The sequence below is a fragment of the Brassica oleracea genome, chromosome C4 (genome assembly GCF_000695525.1).
Source record: "Brassica oleracea var. oleracea cultivar TO1000 chromosome C4, BOL, whole genome shotgun sequence".
Taxonomy (NCBI): Eukaryota; Viridiplantae; Streptophyta; class Magnoliopsida; order Brassicales; family Brassicaceae; genus Brassica; species Brassica oleracea.
The window spans coordinates 49757158-49771680 of NC_027751.1; the positions used below are offsets into that span (position 1 = coordinate 49757158).

General features: G+C 31.7%; 2 protein-coding genes across 4 annotated transcripts; one reads left to right on the top strand and one right to left on the bottom strand.

The window, feature by feature from the left end:
• Nucleotides 1-5088: 5088 nt before the first annotated feature.
• LOC106340362 (type I inositol polyphosphate 5-phosphatase 8-like) lies at nucleotides 5089-8995 on the top strand. 2 transcript variants are annotated; one of them, XM_013779244.1, is made up of 11 exons: nucleotides 5089-5196; nucleotides 5916-6014; nucleotides 6115-6199; nucleotides 6348-6428; nucleotides 6897-6972; nucleotides 7065-7169; nucleotides 7261-7648; nucleotides 7766-7953; nucleotides 8040-8145; nucleotides 8240-8388; nucleotides 8496-8995. In XM_013779244.1, exons 2-11 carry the CDS (start codon nucleotides 5991-5993, stop codon nucleotides 8782-8784), a joined length of 1491 nt encoding a protein of 496 aa, XP_013634698.1. In that variant the 5' UTR covers nucleotides 5089-5196; nucleotides 5916-5990; the 3' UTR covers nucleotides 8785-8995. The 2 variants fall into 2 exon arrangements, with proteins under 2 accessions (XP_013634698.1, XP_013634699.1); XM_013779245.1 differs by lacking the exons at nucleotides 5089-5196; nucleotides 5916-6014; nucleotides 6115-6199; nucleotides 6348-6428 and adding an exon at nucleotides 6508-6673.
• Nucleotides 8996-9817: 822 nt separating this feature from the next.
• On the bottom strand, nucleotides 9818-12255 carry LOC106340101 (WAT1-related protein At2g37460-like). Of its 2 annotated transcripts, XM_013778964.1 has the most exons (6): nucleotides 11967-12255; nucleotides 11252-11314; nucleotides 10799-11150; nucleotides 10569-10730; nucleotides 10320-10471; nucleotides 9818-10229 (listed from the first exon to the last, which is right to left on the bottom strand). In XM_013778964.1, exons 1-6 carry the CDS (start codon nucleotides 12164-12166, stop codon nucleotides 10037-10039), a joined length of 1122 nt encoding a protein of 373 aa, XP_013634418.1. In that variant the 5' UTR covers nucleotides 12167-12255; the 3' UTR covers nucleotides 9818-10036. The 2 variants fall into 2 exon arrangements, with proteins under 2 accessions (XP_013634418.1, XP_013634419.1); XM_013778965.1 differs by lacking the exon at nucleotides 11252-11314.
• Nucleotides 12256-14523: the final 2268 nt, after the last annotated feature.

The following is a 14523-nucleotide window of genomic DNA, read 5'->3' on the forward strand; positions in this document are numbered from 1 at the left end:
TTGAAATTCTAAACATATCTATATATGTATATGTATATATTAATATTAATATTTAATTGTGTGACCTTTAATTTTATGGGAAACCAACTCAAAATTTAAAAAACTTGGGTTGGGTTTCCCATAAAATTAAGTGTTCCTCAACTAAATACTAATACAATGGTAGAACACTCATTGGAAGTGCTCTTAGTAGGTTCACGTTAATCCCTTAGCTTGACATTTACTGAAAAGTTTTAAAATCGGATCTTAATTACCTAATATAACTTGTGATGTCATTTACTTTTTAAGCCAACATATAGCATACTTTTTTTTGTGCACCAAAATCTTCATTAATGAATCTAAGTAGGGGTTATTGGTTGTTGTATTTTAATGGATTTGAAAATCCGAACTAAATCTAGTGTTATTGGTTCTATGATGTTCAAATCTGTATTAAAATCATGTGTTATTGATTTAATGATTCATAAATTCTGTATCAAATCAAGTGTTATTCAATCATATGGATTTACTAATATATTTGATTTTATAATGGATTTGAATGAATTTGTTTAGATTTTTTAGTTAAAAATACAAAGAATCAAATCCGAGGAAAAACCTCCGGATTTACAAATTTTACTTGGATTTATAAATACTATATGGATTTCTAAATCAATCAAAATATATAAACCAATAACACCTCCTAAATGATTACAATAGTAGCATCATCGTACAAACCATGATGTGCAATCCGAGAGGCTAAAATCCAAACACATAATTCAACGACATACAAGAATGGAGACACAAAGTTATAAAAGTTTGATAAGATGTTATGGAAGATATCAAAGTTACCTGTTGCAATCCAATCTATGAAAGACTCACATACTAGCATACTATATACATTTGAATTTTAAGAAAGAAACTTTTTATCAATATACACATATATATATCTTAATCTTTACCTCGAAGATGTATAAGTAAACTAATACACTTTTTAAGGTATCGGGTCTCATTGTCATATCTATTTCCTTCTTTTAATCTTACGCATGGAAGCACTGCATTATTGATCAGCGCTAGCTCGTATGAAAAATAACTGTATATCTATATGTAGAGACAGATATAATAACTATATTCTAAGAATCGAAATTTGGATAATGTGACGTATAGAATTTCAAGAAGTTTAAGATGATTAAACCTTACGTGTCGTCTGTGAGTCTAAAATCCGACGTGCATGTTAGGTCGCCCGCAATTTTTCAACAAGTTACGTAGACCCGTAGAAATAAGCCAGAGTTACAAAAGGTTAAATCTTAATAGTTATTTAACAAAAGGGAGAAATATATAAGCGATAAAAATTATACACATTAGAAGCTTCTGCGATTAGTCAAACATCTAAAGCTCCGAAAGAACAAAATTGATTAATAAGTTAATTAGCATTAGAGGAGAGGTTAATAGTTGTTAATACATTGGGAGACATGAATCTTCATCTCTCCTTTTAAATGGATCGATAAGATCATATCGATGGTGAAAGGGACATGAGATCAATAGATGGGAGGATTTAACCTACCTGATCTATAAATCTTGCGTTAATATTCGGACCGTAGATAAATCAGGACGTGTCGTCTGAGATTATGTGATTAGTTGATCATAGTTATATTTAAATGATGGTTCGTGGGATTCTGATTTGTACTCAAGACTTTAATAATCAAGGAGTTGGAACACATGTCCGAGTATGAAGCACGATGACGATTCGTAGGTTTTTTTGTGGGTTAGTCAAAAAGGGGCCATCAAAAAGTTTTAAATTTCTGAGGTTCATTTTTATTACCACATAAACACATATATATATATGGTGGCTTTAATTAAAAAAAACTAACAATCAAATGTTTTAAACGTTCAAGCACTTTATATAATTCTTTTGTTCTTAATAGTGCAGAAGGATACATATTAACTTTAATATTCATGAAAGACGATCCAATAGCAATGTGTGTTATGACTCGAGAAGGGTAGAGATAAACAATTGGCTTAGTCAGATGATAACTTTAAGATTGCTGCTCTAACATGTTTGAAATAGAACAATTCTCTCAAATAATTTTTTTTTAATTTTTATCACCAAAATAGTTCTAAAATAATAAAAATATCAATTTTTATTTTGAAATTTTCAATATTTATTTTATAAAATTTGAATCATCACCCTCAAAACTCCACCCCTTAAAACAGGATTATCGCGGTAGTTTAGATGGTTTCTAAAGAAAAATTAGGGCGTGGTCCCACAAAACCATTAAAAACCGGTCACCGAAAGTATGAAATAAGGACCGATCTTGGAAGGGTTTTTGCACTGTTCGCGGACCCCCACTGACACGTGGCGGCCTGCGATTGGTTCCTTTTTAAATTTTTATTTTCAGACAGAAAAATAAAAAATAAAAAATAAAAATTTCTAAGAAACCACCTAAACGGTTTCAGCGTTAATGATGGTCTTAACTCTAACTACTAAATCTATGTTAGTTAACCCTAGGATATAAATGTATATTGGTTTTTAATAAAATTTATTTTGGTCATTTTTTTCCTTCAAAATTATTTTTGTAAAATAAACTAAAAATACTATCTTATGAAATTTTTATTTGAAGTATGATATTTGTGATGACTTTTTTTTTGTTATAACACTGAAACCATTTCCTCTGATATCTTAATTATTTTCCTGTATATATACACATTAAAGTTCCAAATTGAATACTTTACTACTGTACCTCTTAGCATTTGATCATTTATGTCAGTAAATATGTGAAAATGTATGACTGGTAAGGTAAAAGAAAAGTTGTATAGCAAAAGTGGTTCTATATTTATTTTTATGGGAAAATGGCAAGTACTTCGAAGCATTTTTTGGGGTGCAACAGCATGTGTTAAGCTGAAAGCAGAATGGTACACGTTTTCAGAAGAACTTAACTGATTTGACAAAGACATTTGTACTGTGTGGGTCAACACTGCCAATTGCTGTTTAATTTGAACTAATTTATACCACGTCAGAAAAAAAGTTTTTGTTTGTTTTTGAGGAAAAACTCAAAAAGTGGTGTAAGATATATTTTCACAAATTAAAGCAATTCAGTTTTCTAAATAGAGATCTGCTGAAATATTATTTTTGATCTCTATTTTCATTTCATTGGTCTCTATTTTTGGAGGGAATCATATGTCGACTAATAGTTGACCTCATGATTTGTCGTAATATTAGTTATTTCTGAAATAATAATATATATAAAATATGATTTAAACCATCTCTAGCACACCTTTACGTTATTCTTCAAAAGTAAATGTGAAAATAATAAAATTACTATTTTGAGAGAAAATATAAATATAATATTTTACTTTTATAAAGCGGTGTATTTAATTTAGAATTTAAAATCGTTCGAATTATAATGAGTTTTATCAAACCACCATAGAATTTCGCATAAAATCATTTGAATTCTAATGATATTTAGATTTTTTTTTCTTTAACAAGGATTTGTTTAAATTAGGAAACTTTACTTAAACATTTTAAAATAAGGATTTTTAATATTAAAATCCGTCAACTATGTTTGTTTTGGGTAAAAACCCACAAACTAAGTATTTAACGAAAAAAATCTTCAAACTAACTTTATTTATTGAATTAAACCTTACGAGGTCATAATTACCATTACTACCGGTAAATTTTTAGTTTAGGGGTTTCTACATTAAGCAAACATAGTTGAGGGGTTTTCCCATTAAAAATCTAAAAAAAAAAATAAAAAGTAAAATTTTATAATATTATAATATTATTTAAAAATTAGTAACTTAAATTTTCAAAATTAGCCTTTTAAATTTATTTTGAAAAATATAAGTTTGATGTGTTTTTAACATCAACATTATATATGTATAAATTAAAAATGTCAACACCCAGAAAATATAATAAAAATTATCTAAAAAATTATTATTGCATTTTTATTAGATAAGATAAAAAAATTATTATATTTTCTTGTTTTTTACATTTTTAATCTTTTGATAATTTTATTACAGGTAAATCTTTAGATAATTTTATTATATTTTCTAGGTTTTTACATTTATAATTTATATATATATATATATATATATATATAATGTTGATGTTAAAAACACATCAAGCTCATATATTTACAAAATAGATTTAAAATGTTAATTTTGAAAATTAAAGTTACTAATTTTTAGATAATATCATAACATTTTATTTTTTTGTTTTTAGATTTTTAAAAGTAAAACCCCTCAACTATGTTTACTTAATGTAGAAACTCCTAAACTAAAGATTTACCGGTAGTAATGATAATTATGACATGCTAGGGTTTAATTCATTAAATAAACTTTGTTTGAGGGTTTTTTCGTTAAATACTTAGTTTGAGGAGTTTTTATCCAAAACAAACTTAGTTGAGGTGTTTTAACGTTAAAAATCCTTAAAATAACTAATTTTTTTCTAAAACTTACAATTTAAAATATTTCAATTATAGTAGATTTCAAAATATTTAAAATTAGAATTTCATTTACATATGAATTTAAGTAAATGTTTAAATTTATATTTGAAAATCGTAAATTTTAATTTTATATTTAAAAATAGTAAATTTATTATTTAAATATAAATTACTTCAAGCTCCGTTGAATACACTGCTTTAGTTTTTCCATTTTATTTTAATATTTTCTTTGTAAACCTGAACTATATAATCAATAGATCGTGGGAGGTACAAAAACAAGAATATATATGAGTTTCCAAATCCTATACAAAATTGCCTAGCTAGCTAATGTGATAAAATCCATATTTGTACTAATAAAATCAGTGAAATCTTCTTAACTTTCTAAATCATACAAGAGAATTTCAATATTATAAATAATAAAAATGCATAAGTTTCTTTTCTACGAACCTGCTAATTAACACGATTACCATAACTTTCTTTCTAATCTTCCATCCTCGTAATTTTATAACCTTGCTTAGGTAATGTAAAGTATCATTAAATAATAAAATATCACACATTAAATATTGACTATATTGGTCAAATCAGTCCACCTCACACATAACACAACTTTTATAAATTCCATTTACAGGCCGGCCATTAGCATTCGTTCTAGAACGTAGCCGTAAGTGCACAACATCTCTATTTCATCCTTCACAACTTTCTAGCTCCCACAAATCTCTGGCAAAAGATAAAAACACACCCAAGTTTAAACTGGCCCTTGTCCATATAGCTTATTAATTATCATGTAAGTATACCTTTTTCTTCAAGCTTACAATTATCACTGGTGGTTGTAACTCATGTAGTTTTGAGATCTTGTTCGTTGACGAAGACAAAACTGTTTATTGTCTGAACTCACCAATCTTGTCGCTTGTCTTTTCAGCGAGCTTTCGTCTTCTTTACTTTGATTTTTCTTCTTATTTTCTCCTTCAACACCATACCACATAAATATTTAGCTTTTAACAACTATTTTTCATTGAGTTCATTCAAAACTAATAAATCCGTCTCGTTATTGCAAAGATGGGTTCTTCAAACTCTACATAGGTACCATACACTCTGTTCTTTCTCTTTTTCTAACGAAGAAGCTTATAAAACAAAAGCTTTTCCCATGGAAAAGAAATAACTCGGCTTCTTCCATTTCATGACATGTGTTATTATTACAACATGCTTTTATATAATTATCCTTAATAAAGACTATAATTGATTGTTTTTTCTAGTTATATTTAATCTATCTGTCTCAGATTCTCTGCAACTAGTTTTTTTCTATATCCCGTTGAATTTCCGTGCTACTAGTATTATTTTTGAGTTCAAATTTGGTATGCGTTTTCTTATTTTATGTTATAGTTTGTCTTTCTTGATCTTTGATTGGACCCAAATTGCTCATAAATATTATGTTATTGTTTCGTTATTATTTTTAGATTTATCTTACGTGTACTAATACCTTGCTTACTACCTTTTAATCACCAGATCCTCATCCTATATCATCTTCAAATTGTGGTTCTTGACTTTGTACAAAAACGGTGGCGAGAAAAATACATAACTATGGGGAAGATCTTGAAATCTAAGGTACGCTCTTAAACTACCCGTCGTTTTAATCTCTTTTTTTTTTTCATTTTTGTATCTCGTTTGTTGTCATCTCTTTTACTAAAACGCCTGCGTTTTACAGTCTTCTTGGCCGGTAACCGTTGTTAGGAAGTGGCTAAACTTACGTAGCAACGCTTACGAATTTCATTCCGATTACCCAGTCAAAGGTGAGAGATCTGGCTCGTGCAGTTTTCGATAATTCTCTCTGAACTCCATGCCGTTTGGAATAATTATTTATTGACTTCGTGCTACTTTCCTAATTTCTCGTTGACTTAACGGGGGGGGTTTATGTTTTCCAATTTTGTTTGTTTCTAGGGAAGATGGAGCCGACTCAGCCGAGGAGGAAAAGTTGCTCCGACGGTGATTACTACAAGATCGTGCCGGAAAAGTTTCCAGGTAAAAATAAATCTTAAAAATAATAACCAGCTTATGAATGTTTCCTTATTTTTACTATATAGTTTTGGTGCATCGAAAACGGCGTCGTATATAGGGTCCGTAAACCGTACTTGACCTGGGACAGTCTTCCGTACAAAGGGTCCATTGCTCGCTGTAGGGATTAGACATCTATGTTAAAACATGACGGCACAATAAAAGTTGAAAAAGAAACCGAGATTTTCCCATGAAAATCATAGTATTATAAAGTAAGTAACTAAATGAGATTAGTTATAACATCGTTCTCCACGTGTAAGGTGAAATATTAGGTTAAGGTTTGAAGTTCAAAAAGTCTTCAAGTTTAGGTGTACTTGCTAATCTCAGTTCACCAGTTTCTGTTTTTATACATATCTTTCTTTGATTATAATTTGTTTAAGACTAAATATATAGCGTAATTAATTGATTTTGTTTATGTTATATGGTTGAAATAAGGTTGGCTGGGCCAAGAAAATGGGGATTTCAAACAATCAACTGATGAAGATCATATGAAACGTGTTGATGACCTCAAGTAATACAGAATTTTCATGCTTAATCTATCTATATCTATGTTTAGTAGCTATGATTATTAACATTGTTATGTTTTTAATTGTTGATGATTAGAATGTTCGTCGGCACATGGAACGTGGGAGGGAAGTCGCCACATGATGGATTAATGGTGAAAGATTGGCTTAAAACTTCCACCGATGCCGATATTTACGTGCTAGGGTATGCATATAATCATACTAGTTAATCTTCTCTGTGTTTAATATATATTTTTGTACTATAATTAATATCATCATTGATTTGTTTTGTTTAGGTTTCAAGAAATCGTGCCGCTAAATGCTGGTAACGTACTTGGAGCAGAGGACAACGGCCCCGCGACTAAGTGGTTGTCTCTGATTCGAGAAGCCTTGAACAACAACAACGACTTATCACAAAATGACCTCGAAGTTTCTAAAAATCACAGAACCTCCTTCGAACTTACAAAATCATCACAACCTTCCCGTCGTAGCATCTCTAACTTCCCCGATGATAACCTAGTGGCATGCAATTCGACCCTTGATCGAGGATACTCCCTTGCAGCCAGTAAACAGATGGTGGGGATCTTTTTGTGTGTGTGGGTAAGAGATGATCTCCAGAAACGTATTACAAACCTTAAGGTGTCGAGCGTTGGTCGTGGCATCATGGGATATCTTGGAAACAAGGTCAGTCTAATATTTGCATACAAGAAATTAAAACCGTTATGTCTCGTAACGCTGATTATATAATATTTGATATGTGTCTGTGCTTGATAACTAACGATGCAAACTTGTGGTATGCAGGGCTCGATATCGATTAGCATGTCGTTGCATGAGACGAGTCTATGCTTTGTTTGTACGCATCTTACGTCCGGAGAAAGAGAAGGCGACGAGGTCAGAAGGAACTTAGATGTAACCGAGATATTAAAGAGGACAAGATTTTCGCGTTCTTCTAAAGATTCTCACCAACCCGAAACGATAATGGACCATGAGTAAGTAAAGCGAGAAATTCTTCTTTTTTTTTTTTTAATATGAAGCTCCTTTATTAATGAGTCTATTGCGTCTTTGTGTTTTACAGTAAAGTAATATGGCTTGGAGATTTAAATTATCGGTTAAGGGCCAGTAGCGACGTACATGACCACCTTAAGAATCATGACTGGGAGGCACTTCTAGAGAAAGATCAGGTTACTCTACTTTTTCTTACTTTTTTTAATTGACTATGTAATTACATGTTTAAGAGTATTTTAACTAAAGTTGTTTCCTTTTTCCATTTTGCAGCTAAAGATAGAACAAAGAGCTGGTAGAGTTTTTCAAGGATGGGAAGAAGGGAAGATTTATTTCGCACCAACATATAAATATCACATAAACTCAGATAATTATGTCGCCCAAACCGAAAAATCAAAAGAAAAGCGCAGAACACCAGCTTGGTAAGATTTTATCATCGGAATAAAATAAAATAAATTAAATCGGTAATTTTTGATATAAGGTTGGTGAAATTTTGGTTTTAACGTTATTTTCTAATCATTTATTTTAGGTGTGACCGAATATTGTGGAAAGGTGACGGGATGAAACAGATTTGGTATACTAGAGGAGAGTCGAGATTCTCGGACCACAGACCGGTTCAATCTCTATTTTCGGTTCACATTGATTCAACTCAAAATCAATCAAACCGGAAAACTAAACCGAACAACCAAAACCATCGTCCCAACCCGGTGTTGCCTTACACATGCCACGGGAAAGTCCAGGCTGAAGAGATCTTGTTGCTCACACGAGCACAAAGTTGTATAGACACACAACCTAGACTTATATCGTCTGCTTCCTGATTTATTAGTTACTTTTTGGATGTTTTCATGTTGGCAAAGAAGAGATGACACATGGATTCCTAGGATTGGACAATGGAGCTTTCATATTGGCAAAAGCAGGATTGTTAAATGTTTTTTAATACTGGGTTAACTTTGTTTTCTTGGTTCCCTATATTAGCTAAATTTTGGAAGAAATGGTAGTTTTTTTGTTTTTACAATTGTGGAGTTTGAGTTGTTGGCTTTGTTTATAATGTACAGAAAAAGCTTGTTATTTATAAAAAGTAAATTTAAAAATTTGCTTTTGTTCACTTTTTATACTTCTGTTAAGTAGATAAGTACACAATGAGCCTAAATATGAAAGCCCAAATCACACAAGCTTCACTTCTGTCTTTCCGGCTAGCAAAGATTTGTTGGACCTAGAACTAACGTGCTTGGTAGCGATGCTATATTTTCGAGTATTGATGTTAATGCGAAGAAAGAAGAAACAAAAGTATCACAGAAAGTACAGAGCAATAGTTTCATTTCTAATGTTAGGAGTTTGCTGTCTACCGGTATGCTCGATGGAGTTCCAGTTAAATATGTTGCTTGGTCATTTGAGGTGATATGTCCCAAAGACTGAATCAAGGGCATAGGTTTATAACAATCTCTGTTTCTCTTCTCTTTGCTGCTTTCAGAAGGTGTTATCAAGGGCTCTCGATATCAATGTCGGCGTGACTCATGTAATTCCTCTAAGGTGAACTACATTTATCTAACTAAAGCATATTACAAATGGATCCTGCCATTTGACAGAAAATGTTTCTCCAGGTGGTGAATGCATATTAATTAGGTGGCATTGTAGGCCATCTACTCTGCTCCAAGGCAATCATCTTTTTCTAGTTACCGGTAAACAGTACGATTGTGCCTCGATGTGGTAGAGTTTTGCAATTACTAATCTCTTTAGTGAATTAGTGAAACACTGAGTTCTTTTTTTAGGAGAATAGTAACCTTCATTACCGATATATTTTTTATGTAGTATAGGTACAGAAACAATCTTGTTTTAGCAAATACACTGGAATAATTATATTCATTGTCTATTGCATGAATTCAATTGTTTCATTATTGTTTTTTTTTGCATTTATACTCCTATTTCACAATTATTTTCCTCCCATGATAGTTAGCAGTTCTATCCTCCAGTTGCTCTGAAACATAGTGAACAACATATGAAAGTGGTATACGTCCCGTCTCCTCCACGCAAGACATATTGTGCCCACATTGTATTACAATTAGACTGTTTCTAGAAATGTTCTCCTTGATTGTTGATAGTAATGACTTCATGATTAACACTACCTTTCCCGTTTCTGCTTAGTTCCAACTTTGGTTGTGTTGATTCATCATTTGGCTGCGGCATGGAAGAAAATTCATAATCGTTTCCTTTGCCCCATATCACAAGGTAAAGTCCTGCACATATAACCACCGCACCAAGAACCCTGCCAAGGAAAAAGATCTTCTCAATAATTTTAATTCAAATTTGATTATTAAAACCTGTGTCCAATTTTGTCTTTTGGTATTTTGATTACCTTCCTAGGTACATCTGCTCAGCAAAGATGACAGTTGACATAATCGCTACTATGATCATGCAAAGAGGACTAAAAGCTGTTACAAACACAGGGCCTCTGGTTTTCATCACCATTCCTCCAACATAGTAAGCAATTGCCGAGCACACTATCCCCTGCATGTATTTTACATTGCTGTTGTAACTTGTTAACATAATTTACTTACAAGACAGTCATTAACCACTAATTTACTGAGACATGTCTAAATCTTACACTGTAGGTAGATGTTAGAAGTTTAGTGTCCCAACCAATGGCCCACGCGCCAGGGTTTCCTTTCTCCATCACTAATGCCACGGCAGTTCCTTCTATTGTTCCCATCAAACATATCCATGCTGTGAGTGAGAGTTCAGCTGGATAAGTCCTCAACGTGACAGCCTGGAAAAAAGGATTTATTGTCGAAATATATTAATAAATATCTTATTTTATATAAGAAATCGTCTTACTTGGAGAATCATGAAACATGCATAGCTGAAACAACCAATTGTGACCAAAACTGCGCCTTTGATAGCACTATGAATATCGGTTCCATCTATGTTTTGTGTGGAGGCTCCTTTAGTCCAGAAAAGGTCGAGAACTGGACCTTTTACAAGAGTCATGATCATGGCTCCTCCAACTGTAGCCAATGTTCCAATCACCTTACCGGCGCTCCTGATGCACCTTAGTTTCATTCTTTCAAGGCCGAAAATATAGGCAAGGACGAACGTGATTGCAGGTAGGACATTATACATGGCGGTTGCAAATGTAGCCGTTGTATATTTCATTCCCAGGTAGTATAAGTTTTGATCAATCACTGGCCTATTATATTTCAAAGACACATGATAGGAAAAAAATAAATCAGTCTCAAGTAATAGAAGAGACGTGTGGGAGGAATGAAGATGAATAAAATGAAATATTACTCAAGTAAACCAAGAAGTGTGATCTTGAAGAATATCATTAACGTCATCTTAGGTCTCACCTTCCTGTTTTTTTCCCACATCATAACCCATTAAATACATTCTAAAGGACAATTAAATTTTCAACCGAAAAGACAGCATTCTCAACACAAACATCATAAGCAACAAGGTATATCAGAAAGTTGCACACTTATTTTTCATCCATAAAGTTGCACATTAGAAATGTGAAATACTCTTCAATGAATGACAGTGACAGAAGCCACAGAAAACCAAAGATAGAATCGTTACAAGTGTTTTGTCCTTTAACATATGACTGACCCCTTCTTATCGTATAACTACGTCACAAGCCTCAATCTTTCTTTTTGCTACTTTCTTCCTTTCAATACACTAAACGTTATGCATAACCCACAAATAAAAAAAATCATTTTTAAAAACGGATAACAATTGTTTCATAATTTAATATATATATAGAATCCGTTTTGTTGATCAAGGTCACAATTGTTTGCTTCTCCATACTTGTGTGTGCGTTTTCCACTTATAATGACTAATAGGTATCAAAATGGAAACACAAACGTAAAAGACTGGTAATGCAAATTCGATTTCCAAAATAGATAAACTAAAATGATATTCTACTATCATGGTCTTGAAACTACAAACCAAACGTTGAACTATGTTTGTTAAATAAACTATATTCTAAAGAAGGGAAAGTAGAGAGTACTTGTCGAAATATAAGGCAAACGGGGCCATAACCACGGTAGCAACGGCATGACGGTAAACAACAAGGACGTAATTGCTCATGCCTTTGTTTAAGACAGCTTTTGAGAGAATGTCCATTCCTGCTAGTCCTACTTGCAACAATACCATTGAAATGAATGGCCTTGCCTTCGCCATACAACCCGTATTCTTTACTTCCTCCATCCCGCTACTAACTTAAGATCAACAATCTCCCTTTTTCTCTGATTTGATTATATTTGAGAGTAGTAGCAACAGAGATATGGTGAGGTTTGTTTCAGTTGAATGATTTGTTATGATTGTCATGGTTTATCTCTCTTTATATAGGGCCAAAGATAAAGGATGTGATGTGATGTGATTATTCTTCTCCCTACGAAACTTATACGTATATGTTAGTGTATATATTTAGTATTATAGAAGTATGTGTATAAAGTTGGTATACCCTACCCTGAATTTATGGGGCCTATATCTCTACCTTATCAACTAGAACCAAAAAGGATGCACAAAACAGTCAACCTACACATTTGAGAATACGTATTTGATTTTCACATAGCGTAACTAAATAAACAAAATTGCTTTATGTTGTGGATTCCCATGTTTAATCGAACTCGAACGCACGTTGTATCAATATTCTCTAGTTCGATTCATTTTCCTGAATCTTAAAACGTATAATTATGGAAGTAGACATTTGTTTTATCAACATAAGGCTATCCTTATATATGCATGTTGTTTTAGGACCTAATCATAATGTTTGTAGAGTTAACTTTAACTCTTCTCTATGATGTAACCCGACAATGTTTAATTTGTAATGAAAATAAGTTGTGTTTCAGAAAAATAAAAAAATAAAGCCATTGTTGACGTAAAGGCAATAATGCTTTTTTCAATATTTTTGTTATTTAGAAATAATAATAAAAAATTATAAATTTTGTGAACTGCTTGACAAAGTTTGTAGACAAAACGGTGAGGCTCAACCTTGAAGAGGAATCACTTGGTTTGGGACATGACAAGACCCATGAAAGAAATAGGCAATGTTTTTAGGGTTTATTTGCCCAATAACCAAATTCATAATAGAAATTAGGTAGATGACATTGATGTTGACATAACGAATAAACTATTATTTATGTTATAATTTATCCGGTTATACCTTTTTTAATTACAAGTGATCGATGAAAAAAGAAAAAAGAGATAACGTCAGATGTTTTAAGGTGTTGACACCTTAATAGCTAACTGTTCAGAATGAGAGATATGAAAGACATCCACGTAACTTGTGTTTATTACCACATACAATTTTAAATTAGATTAGTGATATGTGGTTCCATGAAATACATAAATGAATTAATGACGTAGAAACTGAAATGAATTTAGTGCATAATGAAAAATAAAAGGATGGATCTATTTCATATGAGAAATAATATATGACTCTAACCCAACATACACCTCTTAAATGTTAAACTCATACCTAACTTTTGAATACTAAACCCTAAACTGTTATCACTAAACCCAAACCTCAATCCACACCTTCCAAATACTAAACACTAAATACTGATCACTAAACCTTAAATCTAATCACTAAACCATAAACCCAAGTATAGACCATAAACCCAAGTATAGACCCTAAACCAAGATAAAATGGAACAAAAAATATAATATGGTTTAATAAACCCAAACTTCTACTTACTAAATCAAAACCCTATGCATGAACCTATAAACCCAAATACAATCTATAAATTATTTTCCAATATTGAACACTTGAAGACACATTTACTTGGTTAGCATGTTACATATCTTCTATTCCATATAGTCTAAATAGTATAGTACACGAATGTTTAAAATAATCAAAAATTTCAATGGTGTATCCATAGTATGAAATGCAAATAGTAAATTCTCTTCACCCGCAAAAATACAACAATACAAGACACACTATTAATTATTAAAGCTAAACTCTAATTAAGGAATCATAAACCCAAATAGTATATATATAATATGGTTTACTATACCCAAATTTCTACTTAGTAAATCTAAACCCTAGGCAGGAACCTATAAACCCAAATACAATCTATAAACCCTATGCACGATACATGTTTACTAAACCCAAATCCCAACCCCGCCCTTCTAAATACTAAACCCTAAATCCTAATCAATAAACCCTAAACCCAAGTATAAACCCTAAACTCAAATATAAACCATAAACCCTAAACTCTAAACTCAAATCTCAAAATCTAATACTGGCCTCAAACTCACATCTATTACTCCAAATACTAAACCCTAATCACTAATTACTAAACCCTAAACTCAAATATAAACCATAAACCCTAAACTCTAAACTCAAATCTCAAAATCTAATACTGGCCTCAAACTCACATCTATTACTCCAAATACTAAACCCTAATCACTAATTACTAAACCCTAAACTCAAATATAACCTCTAAATCTAAATATCAAAATCTAAAATAATACATAATATTATGTAATATTAATTTATACTATATAAATATTATTTATAGTTGAGAAATGTAGTATAGTACACTAATATAAGAGTTTAT